This window comes from Ranitomeya variabilis, chromosome 7 (assembly GCF_051348905.1).
Source record: "Ranitomeya variabilis isolate aRanVar5 chromosome 7, aRanVar5.hap1, whole genome shotgun sequence".
Lineage (NCBI taxonomy): Eukaryota > Metazoa > Chordata > Amphibia > Anura > Dendrobatidae > Ranitomeya > Ranitomeya variabilis.
Genome location: NC_135238.1, coordinates 161,286,673 through 161,312,089, shown reverse-complemented (window position 1 = coordinate 161,312,089; position 25,417 = coordinate 161,286,673). Strand labels below are relative to the sequence as shown.

At 41.3% G+C, this 25,417-nt stretch overlaps 1 protein-coding gene across 2 annotated transcripts in view; it reads left to right on the top strand.

Annotated features, from left to right (window-relative positions):
• Window positions 1-2,868: 2,868 nt before the first annotated feature.
• LOC143784206 (voltage-gated delayed rectifier potassium channel KCNH8-like) overlaps window positions 2,869-25,417 on the top strand; it is a 730,833-nt gene continuing 708,284 nt past the window's right edge. Inside the window, exon 1 of one of the 2 annotated variants that reach the window (XM_077272141.1) lies at window positions 2,869-3,620. In XM_077272141.1, coding sequence (XP_077128256.1) covers window positions 3,545-3,620 — 76 coding nt within the window. In that variant the 5' untranslated portion in view covers window positions 2,869-3,544. The remainder of the gene's footprint in view (window positions 3,621-25,417) is intronic. The other variant, XM_077272140.1, reaches the window with a different exon arrangement.

The following is a 25,417-nucleotide window of genomic DNA, read 5'->3' as shown; positions in this document are numbered from 1 at the left end:
CCCAGCCACCTAACTATCCTTATTGCCAGCTTGCACCACTGGATGACAGCTAACTCTGTGTCCCAACCACGGGACCCTGTAAAAGTCCAGATCCCTGTAAAGGGTGAAGGCCAAGGCAACTCCTGGGTTTTGGAAAATAGAGGAGCTACCAGGTGGCCACAAACAGTGCCTGCATGAAAACTAAATTGTGAAGGTAACACTATTGTCATTGGTTTTGCAGTTCAGATGTAGCAGAGTTGAGGCTGGTATTGGGCATAACTCAGTTCATTCTTTTTACTTTTAATAATCCATTTTAAACTGCTATGACTTTGAAAAAGTGTTTACATCTTGGCCACATTCAGCATTGCAACTGCTATGTGGGACCCTACCTCAAGGTGTCACTTTTTACACATTATTAATTGTGGCATAGGAGAGATGTGAGCCCCAAAATCTAAATTATACTTAAAATAGTTTCTAATTTTCATTTCTAAATGCTTTTTAGTCAGTCACTTCATCTCATGAAATATAAACCTTCATTTGGAAAGCAGCTTTATACAGTCCTTCTAATTAATCAACTTATTGCTACTCATTAACTCTCATTCTACGAAAAGTAGAAAAGAATAATTAAAAAAAAAAAAAAAGCAAAATATAGTCACAGAGAATTGCAATAAAATGTATGATCATTGATTGCAAAAATCCATTGTAATTATTATAAGGGGAGAGTTACAGGGTCGTATAACTGAGACAAGGATCACACCATAATGGTCAGACTGGCCTGTGGCTCTCCTGCCCTCCTCGGTGTGAGAGCTGCCTAGAAGTATGTGCCGTAACGCTCCTGTTGGGAGAGCCGATGGGTGATGACTATTGCGTTGCAATCTACGTCTGAGTTATCCGTTCATCTGACTCTCGTAACTGTTATGATACCTATCTGGAAAAACCAGGCGAAAGACAAAATTATAGGTGAGCAGATCTTTTGAAATTCTAATGAGTCCAGGCCTCACGTGTCATAACAACCGCATATACGCCCCAAGAACGGGAGTGCTGACATCGCTGAAGCTAAGTATTTTTATTTTCACAGGGGCAAATATTCAGATCGAAAAGGGGTTATCCTAGTAGTGGACAACCTCTTTAACCTGACAGCAGGACTCGTTCAAGATACATTTTCTATATGTGGACCAGTCCTGCTTCATCTCCCTATAAGTTGCCCAGTGAGACGTGATTGAGTTCTGCCCTTACATTGTCCTCCCAGAACCTTGAACGCCCACTTCTCCGCCAGTAGCCGCTGTGCACTCTTAGCATGAAAACAGTGCTGTGTACTCTCCTGGTAGACCGTCTGGGGTGTGCGCCTGGGGAAGAAGCATCCGTCTGACAGACATCTGAAGCATGCGCAGTGTGACCTCAAGCCTCCGACATGTAGGCAGTGGTTGCATGTCCTCAGCTTTGTTGTTCACGAGAAGTTGAGAAGACAGTGTAAGGGTGCAGTGGTACTCAGTCACATCTCAGTGGGGGTGCTATGGGGAGACAGGGAAGGACACCTCTTGGACTAGGCATATTTACAAGAATATGTAGAGAACATTTTTTGAATAGGTGCAAATTACGATACACTGAGAACTTGCCCCCAAAATGGGGTTGCCTATAATCAACATTACATCAACATTAAGATAAATGTAGCCATGTAAATAATTTATAGGTGTTGAACCTAATTCCAAGTTCCTTTGACAGAACAACTTTCAATAGATTATATTAATTTTAAATAAACTTTTCCACTGATCAGCCAACTGGGCGCATACCACAAAAATGTTCTCTTAGCATAGCTGTGTTTTGATTTGCCAGTATTGGAGGAGAAAAAGCAAACAGCCATAGAAAAGTTCTGTGATATACACCCTGATGGTTGACAGGGGAAGTTCGCATCTTTATTGCTGAGGGGCATAACTTTGTAACGGAGGAGAAAAGAAGAAAAAGGAAACCTGTTCCAGAATCAGTGGAGCAGCACCAATTCACAGAGGTACTCAGTTTAAATTTAAAAAATCCAGTGAAAAGTCCTCTTTAATTACTTCTAGACCACCCAAGACTTTTAATGCTGACTTTCCCATAAACAAGGCAGAGACAGTTTATTATCATCTTTGCCCTCTCGATTGTTCTATACGCAGTGCTGAACAAGCTAGCTATGCAACTAGAAGGCTACATTTCCACTGTAGCCGGGGCCCCAGTTACAGAGGAAATCATAACTATGAAAAAAAGGATTTCAATACTTAAATGTCCCCCTCCATAAATAAAAATGTATTTTATGATCTTCTATGGGCACAATATATGAAATAATTGACTATTAAAAATAAATTAAAAATAGCTAAAAAAATAACTGAAAAGCCACTTCCAATCCAAATCATTGTTACTAGCAGTGCCCTTCTCGAAAAAAAAAACCCCTATGTCTGATATATAAAAATAGTTCCAGAAAGAGGAACAAATGTTAAAATGTATTTCAGTGCTTCTTTATTATCATAAAAAGGAGTAAAACAGACATATTTCCTTTATTTTTCTACTGATATCGGCCAAAAAAAAAAAAAGAGTATGAAATAAATAATTAAGCCACAAGTATCTTGAAAACAGATGCAAAAAATATTTGAATATCGGAGCGAGAAAATTTGTTTACAGCTCTTTAAACTGCATGTTTGAAAAAAAAAAACTAGAAAATGAGGCTGGTGAGGAAGGGGGGTAAATAGCCTGGTCCTGAACTGATTCAAATATATGGTGCAAGTCATGAAAGATAGTTGCTGGTGAAAACTGTGTCACAATCCTGACGCTTTTTGTTTGGTAAATATTTTACAAATTATTTTTGAATACTGTTCTTTTATTATATGGGAATATTACAGGCCATTTGCATCTTTATGTCTATCTGTTATATATAGGTTACCCTGTGTGACATCACTTTCCATTGTCAGGATATAACATATGATGGCACATTGTCATGTCACCTGGGTTATGCTCACCATGCAGCAGGCAGAACATGACTGTGCTGACTCCAAGTGAGCTAGGTGCACCAGCTCCTGCCCAGCCCATGCATCCTGCTCTCAGACAGGCTGTTACCTGGGAGCTGCCTCTTCATCTCACTCCCAACCTTCTCCTCCTCTTCCTCCTCCTCCTCCTGCTGGAAACCCACGTGATCCTACATCTGCCAGAGAAGAAGAAAAGGAGAGAATGAGCGCACACAAGGGAATGGGAGCTCTTTCATCCACAGCCAGAATCAGCACCACAGCACTGGAGAGCCTCCTGAAATGCAGCAGCATCTCCTAGAAGAAGACCTGTTGGGCTGACCTGCATTGCTCACAGTAGACCAGACTTGGACTCAACTTTTGTCACTTCCCCTCCCTTTACCCAGCTTTGCAAATAATGACATTGTGAAGGAAGAGCCATGCATGACCAGTGGATGTCTTTTTGTCAGAGGAGATCAGGCTGTGGGGGCTGATCTGGACCCATTTCTGACTTCTCACCTCTCTGCTGCTCCTTTGTCCACCCATCTTCCATCCACACTGTGCAGCCGGGCGTGCATGGATTAGCTGCTGGGAAGATGCCTGTAATGAAAGGCTTGCTGGCCCCACAAAACACTTTCTTGGATACTATTGCTACTAGATTCGACGGAACCCGTAAGTGACCCTACAGACAATGCACGATCCTAATAATCTAATAATCCCTTCTATTCCTGCAGCTATAGATCTCCATGTGGACCTTGCTGTGCTTTGCTATGTATCATGCAGCTTTTGGGGCACTTTGCTGCTTCCAACCTGTAGAGATTCTGGTCTTTGTTTAATCTTGCCAATGCACAGTGGTAAGACCTGCTAATGCCCATGTATCAGAAGTTTCCTTACATCTGGTCTACAGATTATTAGCACTTGTGACCTGCTTGCTGAGCCCTTCGGTTGCCTTTTTAGTGAATACTATGAACACTAAATCCTCCATTGTGATACCCATCGCTTTATCATCACATCTCATTGTAGTAAACTGGAGTGAGCTTTTTTTTTCTCTTTTTGTCTTTGGGAGAAACTCGATCCCATCTAGTGCATGCAATATTTAACATGAGTGACGTAACATGTTTTAACCCATTCATTGCATGCCGCGTTTACCCCAAACTAGAGGTTTCTAGAAGCATGTCTGAATGCAAGAAATGGGCAAAACACTCATTTATCATTCTGATCCAGGGATAAACCGCTAGGAAGAATGATTGAATGGGAAGTGCTGGATAATGTCACTGCTACACATAGTGTTACATTTGGATGACCCTGTGCAATGGTAATGGCTGGATCTCTGGGAGGAGGGAGGGGAGATTAGGCTTGATACATAGTTTTGATATTTAATAATAAAATGATAATTATTGCATTACATTGCAACCTCAGGACTGGTGCTTAGCATTAACACATTCTTGATTTAATGTCTCTCATATGTCTAGCCTTCCACCCTGTCCTTTTGCCCCAGGGCTGGCTGACTGCCAACAATTTTAGCTGCTTTGAAAAGTACATCAGTGCACAGAGCCTGCTAAACTATTCTACATCCAAGCTCTGACTACTCCAGGGACCCCTCAGTGTACAGCTGGTTAGCAGATTTCTACAATGTAATTATTAAAGCAATGATAAATGCCTATCTGGGAAATGTGATTAATGTGGATAATGAAATAGGAGCTAGATCAAACAGATAGCTTGTGATCTTTATTCCATGTGTGTCCAGGAAGACGAGTGCACGTTCTGTGGACACGTATCCTCCTGATAGTGTTCAGTTTCATCCCCCAAGTAATCCTTTTCTCATGCTCTTGGGTTTTGCTTCTAAGCTGTAAATTCAGCACCATGGACAGAGGAGCAGTCCCTCATTCCCATAGTGTTGATGGCTGCCTGATTTGGGCACATTGTCTGGACACTAGTGGCATGCATTAGAAAGCTGATTTATTCCAAGAAATCAGCAACCACAAACCTTTAGAACAAATGCACAAAGGTTTCATGTTAATGAAACTGATTGCATAAGGAAATGATCAACTTATCCTGAGATATCCTCAATGCACACAACTCCCCAGGAAGCTGAGCCCTATGGAAATCACATGAAAATGTGACTTTACTTAGTTTATCTAGCAAAGATTTCCAAATATGTTGTCATGTTCTGTGTCTATACAAAGATGGAAGAACACGAGAGTGTAGGAAGTGACTGTGTCCAGAAGGTTGCATGTAAACACATGATTGCATTGTTGGTGTCACAGTTGGGTCTCCAGCTACTTAACTGCTTACAGATTAATGGTGTTCCAGGTTGGACACATTTGTTTGGTCCCCGATTAAGCCAAATGAATGGGATATGATTGCCCGCAGAAAGAGTTGAACAAAGAAATGACAAATATTAGTGATTTATTCATGCGTACAACCTCAACTTTAAATGAAACGCAGCCAGAGGGAAAACAAATCAAAATGCAAAAGAAGCTGTGAATTGTGTTAGGAGGGAACATGATTTTGCTTGCAATTTTGCATCACTCTGAACATATATTGATGTTTTGTTTGATATTTTGGGCTCACGATAAAACACATATTTGGCAATCAAGCGACGTCTGAAAGGCTAAGAATGCAGTGAAAAAGATTTGACAGTTGGAGGCAGTGTTGAAAGGATGTTTTATGTCTTCTTGAAGACGAATTGCATCCACAGCTGATTTTTCTAGAGTTCGGTATGTGGCTGGATGATATCAAAGTCACAGAGCAGGAGAATCTTCATTCACTTACAACCAAACCAGTGATTCAAACAAAGGCAATTGGCTTCTTACTGTGACACTAAGCGCACGCGTCACCCCTACAATATGATTCATGGTTTGAATGGTAATAAATACATTGTAATGCGCACAGTTTGATTTGTAAATGAAAATTCTCCCTTTCACTCACACTTTCTAAGTAGATTATGTAGAAAGTGATTGATCTTATATTACTTTATTGCAAATATTAATTTGAAAAGTGTTGTGTCTTTGTGTAAATAAATAACAAAGAACACAAATGCTGGTACATCAACATATTTACTGACCAATGAAGGGTTAAATAGGCCTCTACTATTTCCATTTTTTTTGTAATCTCTGATTTGCCTGGACATTCTCCGGAAAAGTGTTTGCATACAACACTTGCTTGCGACCAGAGGGTAAGGTAAAATAGGTGGCACAGAGACACTGGCTCTTTACTGAAATCTAACAATTAATGATGAGTCAACGTGCTCAGATGAGGTGTTATCTGAACATGCTCAGGTGCTAACCAAGTGACTTCGGCGTGCTCGAATAATATGTTTGAGTCCCCGCGGCTGCAAGTCTGATGGCTGTTTGACACCGCAACACCTGCAGGGATTGTCCAACAAACAGGCAATCCCTACATGTGTTGTGGCTGTCTATCAGCCGCGAGAAATGCAGCCGCGGGGACTCAAATATATTTTTTGAGGATGCCGAAGACACTCACTTAGCACATGAGTACGTTCGCTCATCACTACTAATAATGTAAAAATGGGTCCAACCATACCACATAAACATCCACTGGCAGACACAGGCATTAAAGGGCCCCTGTGCAAGGACAATACATGGGATCCTTGCAGTCCAATAGCTCATCATAATACCCAGTTCTTCCTGCTTTGGAGGTGGTAGTGGACTCCTTACCTCTTGTGCCCCTGTGCAAGGACAATACATGGGACCCTTGCAGTCCAATAGCTCATCATAATACACAGTTGTTCCTGCTTTGGAGGTGGTAGTGGACCCCTTACCTCTTGGGCCCCTGTGCAAGGACAATACATGGGATCATTGCAGTCCAGTAGCTCATCATAATACACAGTTGTTCCTGTTTTGGAGGTGGTAGTGGACCCCTTACCTCTTGGGCCCCTGTGCAAGGACAATACATGGGATCCTTGCAGTCCACTAGCTCATCATAATACACAGTTGTTCCTGCTTTGGAGGTGGTAGCGGACCCCTTACCTCTCGGGCCCCTGTACAAGGACAATACATGGGACCCTTGCAGTCCAATAGCTCATCATAATACACAGTTGTTCCTGCTTTGGAGGTGGTAGTGGACCCCTTACCTCTTGGGCCCCTGTGCAAGGACAATACATGGGACCCTTGCAGTCCAATAGCTCATCATAATACACAGTTCTTCCTGCTTTGGAGGTGGTAGTGGACCCCTTACCTCTTGGGCCCCTGTTTGTCTGCAGAGGTTGCACCCATGATATGTCCGCCCCCGTACACATCACATGCTTAGCACCCTCCACATACTCTTAAGATTATGAGATTAATTATTTTTACAGAAATTTTACCAACTGGAATTTACCTCTATTCTTTTGAATGTGATTGTTTTGGAGGGAAGGACATGGATTTCTGCAAGCCCCCAGATGAATGAAATTTCCACAGCGAATCTGCAGTGTTGTAGTACACCCCTACAGTTACAGACACGATGGCATGGGAGTAGCTGGTGAATTCTCGGGAAGTGGCATCAACATCCATTTGGTGTGTTTCAGTTGGCTCAGCAGTAAGAGCGAGTACTGCGCGGGCATTGCCAAGTAGAAGCTTTATAGTCTTCAGCTGGACTACTGAAAGGACCACAGGAAATATGCTCCTAGCATTTGGCTCCCAAATTATGTCATTAAATTTTCCATTTTGGAATTTACATTTTAATTATTCAGAACCTGAATTCTTCATTACTGAAATCATATGTTAAATAATTCACTTTATACTGCAAAGAATTGTTGACATTATCCGGTAAATATTGTGTAGAAAGTTGGTTAGAGCGTTGTTTTTTTAGCTTTACAGGTTGCAACATTGCCCTTCCAGTTTAACATGAACTGGTTTTCACTTATTTTTCAGAGCAAAGATTAAAAAAAAGATTAACATCGCTTTCAGGAGTCACCGTTGTTTTAATTGCTCATTTATAAATCAATAGTAAACATGAAGATTAGAGACTGTGTAATGCATCTTATCAGAGAAATCTGCTTCTTTCTCCTCCTGGACTGATCTTTCATTTTCAAAGTCCTCAAATCACAGGAAAAATCTGTCTTCAGTGAAATCAGACCTTCCCGTTACTGAGATAAGAAGAAATGGAAGTTGCTGATCATAAAGTTCTATGGAACTTGCAGCAGAATATCTGTATCTAACCTCTCCCTCTCTCCATAGAACTTTAGGAGCACCAATTGTCATCTCCTATCTCTGTAGTTGGAAAGTCTGCCGTCACTAAATACAAACTTTACCAATGAACTGAGAATGAGAGTTAAAGATCAGTACGTGGGGATAAAGAAGCAGATTTCTCTGATAAGATATATTACAAAGTTGCTTATTTTCATGTGTACTATTGATTTATGAAATAAGAATGGATACTTTTTTGAGACAGCATCATGTCTTCTTAAAGTGACAGAGTCCATTATCTTGAGCTTTAGCTCTTGTTAAAGGACAACTCATATTATCGTGGAAAAGTATTCACTCTTTCACGACTGAAACCTGAAACAATGGCATCTGTGTTTTGCATGAATTGAGCACACAATGTATGTTGTACCTAATGTACATATTTATTAAGTTACCATCTGTGCTTGGTAATACAGATGCTCTCTGCTACATCATAATACTGCATTACCATTGTTTTGATCACTATCTTTTGTAGCTTAGTAACACAATGATATATATTTATAAGCATGCATCAAATGTCACAGTTCTCGCTGTGCAATTTGTGCCGTCTCACGGCCGCGCCGTCGATTCTACGTTTACATTCATGTCTGTGTTTCGCATCGCATTCATTGCCTAAATCACTGACGGATAATATGTATACGGCTTATGAGCAATTTCCATTTCTAGTCTTGTGCCTAGAGAATTGTACATATGCTGCAGGCTGTCATCCTTTGTAGTTCTCCAGCGTGTGGGTTCTCCGGAGATGTACGGGAAGGAATGGGGTTTTACAAATCTGTTCACCAGAAATCTAAGCACAAAGTAAATAGTCAGATTTGGCCATTGTGATACTGTACTCCTACCACTCGCCGTTCCATACGACTGCCAATTAGGTTTAGAGCCGAGCTTGGCAGCAAACCACGTGAAGGCTTCGGGGCATGGGTTATATAAGCCATCACACTGTAGTGTAACATGCCTACTGAAGACGACGATCCTTGTCTGCATCGGCTGCGGGATGAATGAGCGGCAGCTTGCAATGTGACCTTTAAACCTTAACAAGAAGGCATCTGATATTGAACCGTGTTCCTTTCCAGTTTCTTAATTCGTCCCTAGAGTGAAAATAAGATCCTATCCTTAACGAAATCCATTTTTTAGGACAAAGCAGTGGAGATTAGAGAAAAGATACTTATTAAAAATGACTTTCCCATTGTGCGCAACAAGTACTGTGAGCTCGCAAGCTCCGTTCACTTAGCCCATCACAGCAGCAATCCTCTCACTGATATGATTGTAAAAAAAAATTAAGTCTTTGCAACCATAATTAGTAGGGGAGGACAGATGGCAAAAATTAGACATGTTAATTAAATCCACCTAGTTTACTGCGGATTATTCAATATCGTGAGCTTTATTAAAGCCAGAAATTCTCATTGTCGCTGCCAGAGCAATGGTAGAAGATGAGTAGCTTTTGACTGGTAAAAGCCGTGTCTTAAGAACAAATAATAACATTCTTTTCTACTGTATGTATTTGTTTTCCAAGAGCAGCTATCACATACAATGCCATGCAACATAGCAAAGGGACAAGAAAGCGGAGGGAATGGAAATTAATTCTTAGTAAATGAATAGAAAAATAATCAAGTAGAAATTAATTAGCTGTAATAAGTTATTTAAAGGGATTTTCTTCTTTAATTTTTTTTCCAGCTAGGCTCTACTATTAAAAAAAACAAGCTAAGCTTTATGTGCCCTTCTTGGGTCCAGAGCTATGTGTGTCTCCACTGCTGTGACAGTCTGTGTTGATTGGCTGCAGCGGTTTACGTCACATCAACAGTACTGCCGTCCAGAGGGGGACATATCATTGGTGCAACCTGTGCAGCCGTACTGGGGCCCAAGAGTTAAGAGGGCCACTACCACCTCCCAAGTATGTGAAGTTGTACATTGTAATGAGCTATGGGAATGCAAAGACCTCATATACTATTCATGCACATGGGCCCTTTTCTGTTTGTGTCTGTAATTGCTGCAGTCAATCACTGAGCTCAGAGGCTCTGCGGTTGTAGATGGCACAAGTCGCTGAGCTCAGTGATTGGCTGCAGTGCTGACGACTTGACATCAGCACTACAGCCAAACAACAGAGACCAGGGCAGCAGCAAACACACTGCTCTGGAGTAATGGAGGACAGTTTGTTTCTTTAAAGGTAGCTGAGCCAATGGGAAAAGGTTTAGAAAACGGGACTAGTCCTTTTAAGCTCCTTGACCCCTATACAAAAAATTGTACGACAACCCCTATGTTCAATTTACCATTTTTAATAATGGTGTCTTCTCTTGTGGCAGAGGCGCCTTGTAGTCTTCCCAGCAACCAAAGTCTTGGTTTTGGATTTATCTGTTTCTTTAGGACCTCTAGAGATAAACCTCTCCTTACAATATCCCCCATTAGTTAGTAGGAATAAAGCTAACATTATTTTCATATTTAAAGGGTTATTCTCATCATTATAAATTGTTAAAATCATAAAGTCCTTGAAATAACAAGCAACGTTGCAATTTACTGGTTGTTGAAAATTCTCTCTGTTTTCTAGAACTGAGATTTTTAATTTTATTTCTTATTGATCACTGCCTAGGTTACGGACCGCCTGTGCATTTTAGTAGTGGTGGCCAGTTCACTATGCCTGGAGTGCAGTGCTTACAAGCTCTTGGTTATAGAGCTTTTAAGTGATGCTCTGAACTTTCAATCACTCAGGAACGTATTGCTCCAAGTGAGCAGGACTTCAGGAGGCTGGGGAGTAGTGTGCTCTTGAAGAGCAAGCTGAAACAAATTAAGTAAAAAGATAGTCTGGTATATGTCGTTTTTATTTATGCCCCAGAATAGTTGATAACTTTTAAATCAGTGGGAGTCCAACCACGGAACAATCCACTGATTACCAGAACAAGTAACTTCTGTCCAGTGTTTGACTGAAGCAACAGTGTGCATACTCCTCATCCATTCTGTTCATCTTCTATAGGACAGCTAGAGATATCCCATGGAAATCTGATAGAGAATGAATGGAGAAGCCCCTCTTCTGGCAATTGTTGGGGTTTCAGCAGAAGGTCACTGACAGATCTAAAAGTTTTTACCTATCCAATGTATAGGGGATATCTTCTTCTTACCAGAATACCTCATTAATGTGGTACTTCTGAAGATGACAACTTAGGAAAGGTTGGCAGTAATTGACTCATTCATAATATTGTGTAAGCATCTAGGTTTAGAGTAGCTTGAGAAAGGTCCTCATATGGACTGAAATGTCACCACTATGGGCATTTAAATATCAAATATTTTTCTAAACTAATGCATTAGTATGCTGCCTCCATTTTCTTTTATACAATTGGAGGTTTTTTTCTTGGTGGCTTTGCACCCATATTCTTCTCTGCTGGTGCTGCACCTATACTTTTTCCTAAATTGGATCTTCTTGTTGGGACTAGGCGTTACATAATCTGCTAGAGGACTAAGAAATGGCACATATAGCCTGCAACGAACCCTACAACAATCATGATTTCTGTACTGTTTACCAACCCCTGTCCTTGTACTGTCCTGGAGATTAGTGCTGTATATGTATTGTAGCGTAAAAAGTCAACAGATAAGTTCTAAAGATCTTAAAAAAGTGATTCTCACACTTTTTACCATAATAAATAATACAATAATTTTATTATTTCTATATTACCAAGATATTCAGCAGAACTTTACATTTCAGAGGGAACTTGTACAGACAATAAAGACATTACATCTAAACACATAATTCAACAGATGCCAAGATTAGTGAGGCTCTGTCATTCTCCAGCCGCTCAAGAAAGGGGAAGGTCCCCCAAAACCTCGCTGCAGATATGTTTCCCTCATTGAGCAAGAGAGCAGAGACACTGACTAAGTCTATGGCAGTGCACGTCTGCACATGGATCACCCACACCCAGGATCTTTCTCCAGCCCCTACCGCAGTTTAGATGATTTTTTCACAGTTGTGAATATACTGCAAAGTTATTTCTATCTCTTGTATTACTGGATGATATATTTTTGCATAGATTATGAAGATAAACAACTTGTTGTGCTGTTTTCTGTTTTGTATACATTACTGCATCCCCAGAACCATGTTTTGAGTATTTAAGAAGGATTTTGAGAGTTTCTGCTAAAACAAAAATCAGTCTGAACACACACTAACTTAAAAAACAGTTTTCAGAGCAGAAACCCGCCAAATCCTCCTCATAATAGAAGAAGCACAGTACTGATGAGTAGAGATGGACAAATCCGTGGATGTTCTGGTCCGGTGGATTCGGCCGAACATTTTCAAAAGTTCGGTTCGGGTACCAGAACAGTACCCAAACTCGAACCCAGACCCCATTCAATGAATGGGGGGCCCGAACATCCATTGTTTGCCATGCTGTTTTCTGCGTGACAGCGCGGAAAACACAGGCTAATGATCTTACCACCGGTCAGAGAGATGCATTTCCCACGCTTTCATCTGTGTGAGCCAGCATCTGTGACCAGAGGTAAAAAGGTAACCGCCGGTCACAGAAGTCAACTAATGAAAAAGTAGCCTATGCCTGCTGTCGCTGTCACTGATAACAAAGAGAGTAGGCTTCACTGTTGGGAGTATTCATCAGGTGGCACCCGGGCTATAAATATAAATGCCGTAAAATCTCTTTTATTTTTGATAACCAGCACAGGCAAAACTGACAGCTGCGGGCTGCAACCCTCAGTATCCACTTTATCATGGCTGTTTATCAAGAATAGATGGCTCTCACGCAGGGGGTCCCTCCATTTTTGACAATCATCCAAGCTAAATTAGACAGCTGGGGGCTGATGTTCTGAGACTGGTAAGGGGCCATGGATATTGGCCCCCTCCCCACCTAAAAATAGCAGCCCACAGCCGCCCCATAAAAGACGCATCTCATAAAAGGTGCATCTATTCGATGCTCCAATTCTGGTGCTTTGCTCAGCTCTTCTCATTTGCCCTGGTGCAGCAGCAAGTGGGGTAATAGGTTTGAGGTTGATGTCAGCTGTTTTATTGCCACTGACATCAAGCCCAGAGGTTAGTAATGGAGAGGCATCTATAAGACACCCCCATTACTAACCACAAAGTTAGATTGTAAAAAAAAACACAACCAGTAAATTCTTTAATTGAAATGACACAGACTCCTTGGTTTGAAATAAAAATAAAAAAACATAGTTATACTCACCTTCACACCTAATACATTGAAGCCCATGTCCCCTGTAAAAGAATAAAAATAATGAACAACCATATTCCTCACCTGTCCAATGAGAAGATAATCCATATCTGTCCAGATGATTTGCATAGCGGTCACATGAGTGATGCCAGTGCAACATCAGTGACTCCCAGAAGTTGGACCTCCACTAGTCAGTAAATTATTAGCTATAACTGTGAGAAATAACCCATTAAATGATGTCAGATGCTTGGGTTGATGAGTTGATTAAGGGGTTGGTTAAATATGGATGTGTTATGATGCAATGAATGCTTGACACAGACCCTTATGTGGGTGGAGATGTTGATGTATGTGTTGAGAGCAGCAATAGAATGTGAATTACTTTCACCTACATGTCAAACTCACATTTCTGGTAATGCCTCATCATCAGTCTAACATATGAAAAGAGTAGATGGAAACAATCCTAGTGACTATTGATTGACCTTGACTCATAGATTACTGCCAGTATGACAAGTCTCAGGAACATTGGAGAACATAATTAAAGTTTGTCAGAAAGTTGATATTTCAGAGAGCTCCACAGTTACACAAAATTCTGTTTGAGGTCTTGTGATCCTGACCGCTACTCAGGAACAGACGTCAAATAAATGTCAAACTTAAAGAAATTGGACCATATAGCAGTGGGTGGCATAGACAGGTCTGTCCAATCTATAAAAGCAAGATATACTGGCTTGACACTTAAGAAAGGCGGTAGCTGATGTGTAATCTTCATTAATTCATGTCATTAAAGCTTAACACTGTGGTGTAGCTTGTTGGATGTGGCCCAAGAAAGTGGAGGCTGACAATTATCCTATCTTCGGATTGAATACACATCTCTGTTTTTTCAATACCTGTTGCTTGTCACAGACACCAGCGGGTCTGTCTCACACAAACTCTACATTTGTTTAGTCTGTGAGTTATGGACCCTGGTAAATAACTCATAATAAAGTCATCCCAGATGTACAGACAGATTGAGCTGACACCGGCATGACGAGGAGTACAGCTTTATATCTCAGCCTAAAATGTTCAGCTCTTCTGCAGGATCCATCAAGTTCAGCACAAAATATATTCCTCCTGTTAGGCAATTACTCATTAATTGCTGAGATGCTGCATGTCCTCCATACAAGAGGTGAATAATGTTTTCCGTAGAGTACAAGCACATCATGCGTCTAAGGTAATGAAATCATTAAAGTGATCCTACGACATAGAACCGTTTTCCGCTATATAATTAATGTTATCTCATTGTACAGCTTGATAAGACCACAGCCTGTATCCAATGAGACGTAACACTGTTTAGATATTCGGATCTAAATGGAGATAAGGCAGTAGTCTTCTAAAGTGGGATTGCCTGGCACACGATTAATAGGAATTAATGAACAAAACTCTGGGGAAATCCCTGAGGATTTCTCGGCAAATGTCCTAAACACTGAACAATGTAACTACAGACACTAATTGTTTGTTTGCTGGCCAAACACAGTAACTAATGCAGCATGGCATCGATTTTTATTTTTTGGCTACAATATCGCTAGGGTCATGGTGAAATAATTGGGTACAATGGAAGGCAACCATACAGAGCGGTCAGCATGTTCCAGGCGCTCTACTGAAGACTAAGCAAGGATTTTCTGCCGAGTTTAATGAGAAGGAGATGGAAATGGCTGATCTCCTGGGACATAGTGCATAGAATAATCTCCATATTTTATTTTTTATCTACTAGTGATCCCTAGGCTACTGACGCTCCTCTTCCTTTTAAACCCTAGGAACCAATGTTCACAGTGGCCTAGTGTTGATGGCAGCTTTTCCCCTTTTGCCTTACTACCAAAATTAAGCAGGAGCTCAGGAGCTTGGAGGGTATTTCTTACTGATGGGTATTGGGTTATTGGTAATAGTGGGTGAGGGTTTTGCACTGTGTCCTAAATGTTAAAGGGAATCTGTCACCAGGTTTTTGCTACCTCATCTGAGAGCGGCATAATGTAAAAAAAGAGAGACCCTGATTCTAGAGATGTATCATTTAGTATACTGGGTGCAGCAGTTGTGATACAATAAACGTTCTTAGATGTAGCACATAGCAGAGCTGAGAAAGGTAACCCCGCCCACACCACAGCTCTCTATGGACATTGCATATTGACAGTTAGCTGCATATCACAGGAGGAGGCGTGGTCAGACCACTTGGCATGAGGCAGCTAGTCTGGGCAATGTTAATTCCCTAGTAATAAAACTTTCATTGTAAGTAAACAACAGCACACAGCCTAATAAGTGACACATTGCTGAGTTCAGTGATTTAACCCCTTCCTCATACTGTCCTCAGATTACACAGCAAAAACCTGCTGACAGATTTCCTTTAAATGTGTTCCAGGCCACATGGGTCTTGGGTCACCAGGGCACTTTCCTGCCCATAGGGATCAGACAAGAACCGGCACAAGAGACGGATGAGATGAGAAAACAGAGAGTTTGTTATCAGTGTTAGGTAAATAAAACCCACCATACATATTAGAGTTCCGTCAGACGAAGCTGTTGAAAATGACGGGTTTGTCCAACAGTCTAATGTGTATGGGAGCCCCGGACAAATGATTGTGAGAGAAGTCAAGGAACTGGCATGTCCAATTTCCAATTGTCAATTCTCATAGAGAACACATGAGCGCTCGGGTGAGCAAGTTCTCCTGTGTATGGGAGAGACGGCTGAGATGACTGCCGGACAGATGAGCCGCCGAGTCCTTGCTCAGCCAACAGCCATGTAATGTGTTTGGCTGGACCTAAGCACTTGTCATTAAGATCTGCCACCCCATGGCTTAGTTAGGGCCATAAAGGAACAATAAAGATGGCAATTGTAAAAGGGTAGACGGCAAAAGAGTGAAAAGTGATCAGACAGGCTCCTGCAAGGTATCGCTACCATCAAGAGCCGACCACGGGAGGGATGGTGACATCTCAGACCCTATTAAAACCATCAATCTTGGTGCCTCCTTGTGAGTAAAGTTCTTTAGTTATCACCTGCATCCTTCTTCCCATCTGTCCAATTTCTTGCAGACCATACTGCATCTCATCTTATAAGGCATGTAGCCTTCTCACAAAACAATAGCACAAGGCTAAGGTCTGAGGATAGATGACCCAGAAATATTTCATGTAGATTAAAAGAATTTACTAAAGAGGGAGGAATCAGATTCCCTTTAAAGTGACTCCAGCCTTTTGTCCAGTAAAGTTCCAGCGAAGCTTGCAGTATTTGACTTGGCTTTTTTTATCTATTCTCTCCATGTACTGGGAAACGGTCCTTATTATTTGCAACTATTTCTCCCCTTACACATTGACATCAATGTGCATAACCTGCAAGGTCACAGCATTCATTTCCTTGCATATCCCATGCTACTGTGAGCATGCTGATTATTATACTATAGGCGATTCTAGTTTATTCTACATGCACATGCTGAAAGGATTGATCCAAGATAAAATACAACAATTACGACCCAACCTAAAAGCTGCCTACATACATCTAAAAACATGTGCTACTTAAAGAGCATCTATGATTAAAAATAAAGAAAATTTGCTAACCTTAAAAAATGAAAATGAGGAAATGAGCATTTCCTGACTTCCTCCCGCTTCTCTGCTGTCACATTATGAGTATTATTTTCAGCTTTTTCTTCATTATATACGTTCCTGGAAATCCTCGGTGACACCCTGGATGCCTACTTTGGATCTGACAGTAGTTGTCTCCTAGTTCTATCAGACTCCTCAGTAAATTTCCTGGTTCTGCAGTCACAGGAGCTGTGAAATCACTGAATAGACTAACGTGCAGATTTGCTCTTCAGCATTTCACATAGGCTACGAGTTCTAGCACCTTCCTAATTGGGTGTCACTCACCTGTGCCGAGAAGACATATCATCTAGGTATGGTTAAAACAATCACATACTACATGGTAATAACCTCAGAGATCAGTGCTTACCCTGCCTATACCCCTAAATGCTTCCATCACTGGTCTGCCTGGACATGAGGGTGCATATTCCTCACACATGTGCTTCCTCTTTTGTTACCTTCTCCATGTGCCATTCGTGTCAGGAGCAATGAAGGCCAATACACTGGGATGGGAGCTGTATTATAGCTTTGTACATCTTGGCGGTATTATGGTTATATGCATGAGCCCTTATACTTAAGGCTAAATTCACACAAGTGTATACAAAAAATCATAGGTTTTTCACTGACAAAAAACAGACAATTTTTGTCACCTGTATGTCCATTTTTCGCATGTGTATGCCATCCATTTTGATGTATCGGGAATTAGTAAAATTTATAAGACAAAATGCATTTTCTTACATTAATAATGTATGCAATATATCTGAAAAAAATCGGATGATATACAGATGATCCATTTCTGATCCAATTTTGTTGTGCACCCTTAGACTTGATTAGTTGATTCTCATTGTAACTACAGAATAGACTGGTGGATCTTCACGCAGCACAACTGAATAACATTGTACCCTTACAGTCAATAATTATTATGCCCCTTGACGAAGCTTGGGTGAAACGTACGTTGGGGCACCAGGAACACATGTCACATCAGTCTTTCCCACTGTAAAATGTAAAATATAAGTGCTTTACTATTGTTTATTTTGAACACTTATTTCATCACGGTGGTATAATCTGGTATACTCTATATGCACTGGCAAGCACTTGCTATATAAAACCAAAAGTCATTGGAAAAAGATACTTTGTATATTAAATAATAGATACTACATTTAATATCCATTTTACACATTTGGTCCTCCATTGGGTTACTCAACTTTTTTACCTGTAGTTCTTTTTTAATAATTTCAATAAAAGTTATAGGTTTATGAGACTTTAACTCTTCATCATATATTCTTTATATTTATTGCATTGGTTGCGTCTCACTTGATATTACTTTGTATATTGTTATGCTCTAGTGGGTTGGTTCTAAATTCACAAAAGTGTATACAAAAATTGTAGGTTTTTAATTGAGAAAAAAAAATGACAATATTCTCATCCATATACTGTCCATTTTGATAAATCAGGAATTAGTAAAAGTTACAAGACCAAGTACATTTTCTTACAGTAATAATGTTGGCAATGGATCAGTAAAAATCGGAAGCTATACAGATGACCTACATTGGATCCAATTTTTTTTCTGCACCCTTAGACTTGTATAGGTGAGATCATTGTAAGAGACTGGTGCATCCTCACGCAGCGCAACTGAATAACATTGCTCCGAGTGCTGTGCCCTTACAATCAATCATTATTTTAGGTAGAAAACAGGTATAGTTGTGTGTTGTACAGAGATCTCCGAGCAGTAGGCCATCACAAGATGAGTCCTCTAATAGCTGGATCCTACCTGATGTTCCTGTTGTGACCCTGTTCACATTACTTTGATTTTTCTGTTCCAAGTTATTTTTTACAGTGAACAATACATAATTCTGCAGTCCATTTTTAACATAAAACACCTGTAAACCAGACCGACCCAATATATGTCAATGAGATGAAACAGGATTGGTAGGGATCCCCTAGAAAATGGCTAAGAAACCTGACTCACAGCTGAACAGGTGGACTTATTGGATCTACTCTTTGGCTAATAAGTCAGCTGGAAGGACCAATCTAAAGGTTGGGTGGTCATCGGTGGGTGCACTTATGGTCCACATATTGTCCCCTTGCGTTAACTAGTAAAGTACATGGATGTGTTGACCTGGTTAATGTTGACTTGAAAAAGTCTATAATAACTAAATTAAATTCAATATGAAATAACAAACGTATTAATCATTTTAGATGACACAGGACATTTACACACACTAGATATGTCATTTTTAAGCATCATGTAGCACTGCAGTAACATTGTTAAATAACGTATGCACTAATTAGTTATCTAAACAGATTCCTTGTTCATGACAACAGCTGCAAACTGTGAATGTTATTCATTTCCCAACAGCCCCAAATCAAATATTAAAACAGGACACATTTCAAGTAACTGCGATAAACAGAGTGTTCTTCAGAAATACACAAATTTCAATATTTGCACCAAACATTCAAAAGAAAACCCAAATTATATTCCAAAAATAGAAATGTATGACAGAGGGACCAGTTTACATGCTGCCCATAGATGCCTCTGGATTGGGGGGAGGGGAAGAGTAAAGAGAAGGGAAGCATCTGAGTGAGAGACAGAGTTACAGTAGGTCAGCAGAGGCAATGGTTTTGTAAGTTACCCAGAGCTGGTTCCACAGCTACAATGCTCAGTACTGCTTGCTAAATCTTCCATGCTCTTGGTTTGCTTGAGGGTTCTGTTACAGTGAAATAGAGGAAAAATCTGCTCATGTTTTTATGTGTTCATTGCTTAGGAGACTTTATACCAGCTACTCTCTAATAGCTCATAGAAAGTGACAGAAATAGAATCTTCAAAATAACAAACTGGTGAAATATGTCATATACGTGGTATGCAATGGACAGAAAAGTGCTCATTAACCTTACAGTGTCCGAAAATGCTTCTTGGACAAGCAGGCGTTGAGAAAATCTACTAACGTGCATTTCCAGGATTCATAAAACTTATTTTGCTGATATTTCAATTTACTACCATCTCAAAAATTGGGTCTTGTGCTTTCTATTTGGATTGTGTATTTAAATTGCACGTCTGTCAAAAACACCATATCATTAGTTTACATTGCATCAATTATGCCATATCCATTTTTAACCAAAAAAGAAGGAAAGATAGTCATCAGTAGACCACACTTCATAATGTCAAACACAATACAGTGTGCGGTTTTGCCCAATTAACTATGTGTCTGTTAAAGGGAATTTGTCATTAGGTTTTTGCTCCCCCATCTGAGAGCAGCATGATTTAGGGGCAGAAACCCTGATTCCAGCAATGTGTCACTTAGTGGGTTGCTTGCTGCAGTTTTGATAAAATCACAGTTTTATCTGCTGCAGATCATCTACCAGTTCTCTGAATGCTGAACTTTGTACAACCCTGCTCACACCACTGATTGGCAGCTTTCTATGTACTCTGTGCAAAGGAAGAAAGCTGCCAATCAGTGGTAGGGGTGGGGTTATGCAGAGCTCATGATTATGGACGACTACCTGGCAGCAATCATCTAGTGATAATCTCCTGCTGATAAAACAGTGATTTTATCAAAACTACATCAAGCAGCCCAGTAAATGACACATTGCTAGAATCAGGGTCTCTGCCCCTACATCATGTTGCTCTCAGATTAGGTTGCAAAACCTGCTGACAGAGTCTCTTTAAATCTACTTCTTATCTTCAGCACCTTCTGTGAGTAATAATAATTAATCATACTTAAACATTTGGAACATGACATTGTAAATCTTTCCTCTAGCTAGCAATAGGCAGTGCTGATTAATTGTTAGATGTGCAGGCAGTGTTGTATATGATACCTCCTTCACAAGATTATTGCGCTTTTCATGCTAATGTGCTCATTTCACTGATCACCATGCGGGGAATATGATCGTTTCCTACCCCATGGTTATATAGTCACAGTCTGCCTTAGATGTTAACAATACAGCATGAATCTATAACGTTTAGCTAAATGCGACTTCACAATGATGTGTAAGGTGATGGAGTTTGCGTGAGACTCGTCTACAGTCAGGTGTTGATGACGCCATTCAAAGACATGTTCTGCCTCATTGGGCCACAGACTCCATCTTTACACTAAAATGCTGCACACCTGCCATTGAAGTGAAAAAGAGGATAGAGATGGCCACGCTAACAGAAAGTTCTTTGTCATTTACCGATGACCTGTGCCTACATGTGGCTTTTTTCATGTTCAGTTGCAATAAGTCCTCTCTAACCATCATCTACAGACAAGCAAGTGGAAAAACCATTTTAAATAACTGTATGATCTGCGCTTTGGTTCAGCTGTATCCAGAGAAGCTTTGTGTGCTCTATCTACAGAAGATTATACCGAATATAGATTTACCGCTACTGAATAATAACCTTCATTACATACAGTTGGTCATAGTCAATGATATACCTTCTTTAGGTTATTCAGGTCTACAGACTTTCATGATTTTGGTGAAAATATATAATTTTGCCATAATTTAAACATTTCTGTAAAAATGCTTCCTATTTACGAGCTTGGCCTTGGTGAAGTAGGAGTATCCCACCTGACTTTGTGCATATCCGCATATCCACCACCACTCTCAAGGGATGAACGTCCACCCGCTAATTAGATTTATGAAGCTGTTGGGTTGTAGGTGTAAGGAGATGAAGGAGTTTTCCACTTTTCTAAAAAAAAGTTCCCAAATGATCACATGCTAGCAAAAAAGATAAATATAGTGCTCACCCTCCCCGACTCCCTGTTGCTAGTCTGTTCTCTATGCTTGGGCTGCAGTAGTAACGTCATATCAACAGCTCACATTACCACTGCAGCCACCACTAGGGTTGAGCGACTTTCATTTTTTTAAGATCGAGTAGGGTTTTGGGAAACCCGATTTTGTCCAGAGTCGAGTCGAGTGCAGTCGGCCGATTATCGCTAAAAGTCGGGGATCGACCGAAACACGAAACCCAATGCAAGTCAATGGGGAAGCATAGTCGGCAGTGAGTGGAGGCCAGGAAAACACCTACAGTGCCCATTTTAATGCCAAAAACATCCATTCTTGTTTCTGAAGCTTGCCAATCTTAATTAACTGTATAATAATAGTTGGGCATAGGGAATTGGGGGAAAGTTGTGGGGGGAGTAGGGCTGGCTCAAGTTTTTCGTGGGCCCAGGAAATGCGGACTACGTCACGGCGGTGTTGCAGGGAAAGGTAAGTATTTAAAAGTTGCAAGTGCTGTGATCCTGAGCAAGCAGGGGGGGCCCACTCGTTCGCATTGCCACTGGCACAGGGCCCCTCAAAGTACGGCGGTGTGTTTGCATGGCGGGGGCGCCTCCCACCAGCAGCGACACTTTTGCGTACTCTGAGGGGCCCTGTGCCAGTGACGTCGCCAACGAGTATGCCCCCCCACCTGATGAAGGAACCTGCACTTTCATCTGCACCTTCCTCTTTGTCCCTGTGTAAGGTGGTATAACATGCGGGAAGGGGAACCTTACTTTCAGCAGGGACAGATTCTGGCTGTGTAGAGTACAAGGGGAATGTAGTGGTCTAGGTCAATGTACCAGCAGACTCATTTAGCAGTGGCTGGGCAATGGGCAGGATGAGGAGGAAACAGATATAGGGCCAAAGAATAAAGTAGGCTACATGCAGTTCAAAATTGGTAACAGGACTAAACAGGCGGCATTGCTTTGTTCAGTGGAGTAGCAAACCCAAGAGCAGCAGACACTGTTTCAAGGGCCTAACCACACTAGTAGGCCAAATGCAGTTTAATATCTGATAGTATAGGGCGAAAGCCAGAATGTGGAAGCTCAGCTTTGTTCAGTTGAGGACAACACCAGGGAGGGGCAGACACCTTTAGTAGGCCGGAAAAGCCTATTGCATTTTTTAAAATGGTAATTTGGAGCAGAAGGTTGAAGCTCAGCTTTATTTAGTTGAGGGCAACACCAGGGAGGGGCAGAAGCCGTTATTAGGCCCTAACCACCATTTTTTTTTTTTTTAAAACCACTTAATGAGAGCCGGAAGGTTGAAGCTCAGCTTTATTTAGTTGAGGACAACACCAGGGAGGGGCAGAAGCCGTTAGTAGGCCCTAACCACCATTTTTTTTTTAAAACCACTTAATGAGAGCCGGAAGGTTGAAGCTCAGCTTTATTTAGTTGAGGACAACACCAGGGAGGGGCAGAAGCCGTTAGTAGGCCCTAACCACCATTTTTTTTTTTTTTAAAACCACTTAATGAGAGCCGGAAGGTTGAAGCTCAGCTTTATTTAGTTGAGGACAACACCAGGGAGGGGCAGAAGCCGTTAGTAGGCCCTAACCACCATTTTTTTTTTAAAACCACTTAATGAGAGCCGGAAGGTTGAAGCTCAGCTTTATTTAGTTGAGGACAACACCAGGGAGGGGCAGAAGCCGTTAGTAGGCCCTAACCACCATTTTTTTTTTAAAACCACTTAATGAGAGCCGGAAGGTTGAAGCTCAGCTTTATTTAGTTGAGGACAACACCAGGGAGGGGCAGAAGCCGTTAGTAGGCCCTAACCACCATTTTTTTTTTTAAAACCACATAATGAGAGCCGGAAGGTTGAAGCTCAGCTTTATTTAGTTGAGGACAACACCAGGGAGGGGCAGAAGCCGTTAGTAGGCCCTAACCACCATTTTTTTTTTTAAAACCACATAATGAGAGCCGGAAGGTTGAAGCTCAGCTTTATTTAGTTGAGGACAACACCAGGGAGGGGCAGAAGCCGTTAGTAGGCCCTAACCACCATTTTTTTTTTTAAAACCACATAATGAGAGCCGGAAGGTTGAAGCTCAGCTTTATTTAGTTGAGGACAACACCAGGGAGGGGCAGAAGCCGTTAGTAGGCCCTAACCACCATTTTTTTTTTAAAACCACTTAATGAGAGCCGGAAGGTTGAAGCTCAGCTTTATTTAGTTGAGGACAACACCAGGGAGGGGCAGAAGCCGTTAGTAGGCCCTAACCACCATTTTTTTTTTTTTTAAAACCACTTAATGAGAGCCGGAAGGTTGAAGCTCAGCTTTATTTAGTTGAGGACAACACCAGGGAGGGGCAGAAGCCGTTAGTAGGCCCTAACCACCATTTTTTTTTTAAAACCACTTAATGAGAGCCGGAAGGTTGAAGCTCAGCTTTATTTAGTTGAGGACAACACCAGGGAGGGGCAGAAGCCGTTAGTAGGCCCTAACCACCATTTTTTTTTTAAAACCACTTAATGAGAGCCGGAAGGTTGAAGCTCAGCTTTATTTAGTTGAGGACAACACCAGGGAGGGGCAGAAGCCGTTAGTAGGCCCTAACCACCATTTTTTTTTTTTAAACCACATAATGAGAGCCGGAAGGTTGAAGCTCAGCTTTATTTAGTTGAGGACAACACCAGGGAGGGGCAGAAGCCGTTAGTAGGCCCTAACCACCAATTTTTTTTTTTTTAAAACCACTTAATGAGAGCCGGAAGGTTGAAGCTCAGCTTTATTTAGTTGAGGACAACACCAGGGAGGGGCAGAAGCCGTTAGTAGGCCCTAACCACCATTTTTTTTTAAAAACCACTTAATGAGAGCCGGAAGGTTGAAGCTCAGCTTTATTTAGTTGAGGACAACACCAGGGAGGGGCAGAAGCCGTTAGTAGGCCCTAACCACCATTTTTTTTTTTAAAACCACATAATGAGAGCCGGAAGGTTGAAGCTCAGCTTTATTTAGTTGAGGACAACACCAGGGAGGGGCAGAAGCCGTTAGTAGGCCCTAACCACCATTTTTTTTTTTTTTAAAACCACTTAATGAGAGCCGGAAGGTTGAAGCTCAGCTTTATTTAGTTGAGGACAACACCAGGGAGGGGCAGAAGCCGTTAGTAGGCCCTAACCACCATTTTTTTTTTAAAACCACTTAATGAGAGCCGGAAGGTTGAAGCTCAGCTTTATTTAGTTGAGGACAACACCAGGGAGGGGCAGAAGCCGTTAGTAGGCCCTAACCACCATTTTTTTTTTTTAAACCACATAATGAGAGCCGGAAGGTTGAAGCTCAGCTTTATTTAGTTGAGGGCAACACCAGGGAGGGGCAGAAGCCGTTAGTAGGCCCTAACCAAAGTTGAAGGCCAAATGCAGTTTAATTTCTGATACTATAGGCCGAAAGCCAGAAGGTGGAAGTTCCGATTTAGACAGTGGAGGACAATTTGAATTAGGGACTGCAGACAGACTTAGTAGGCTGTCCCCTGTGGACCATGCATCCACCACATTAACCCATTGCGCCGTAATGGACACGTAATCTTCCGTGGCCATGCCTACAGGTCCATGCGTCTGTTGTCAGGTGCACCTTTGTACTCACAGATTGCCAGAGTGCATGGACAATGCGGTCTTCTACATGCTGGTGGAGGGTTGGGATGGCTTTTCTCGCAAAAGAAGTGTCGACTGGTTAGCTTGTAGCGTGGTACAGCGTAGTCCATCATGGCCTTATTAATAGTAAATAAAATATATAACTAGGCTCTATGAACTTTTAAATAGGTTCCAGGGGTACACGGGCAGCATTGGTGTGGTCAGTGGAGGAGTATTGCAAGTAGGGGCTGCAGACA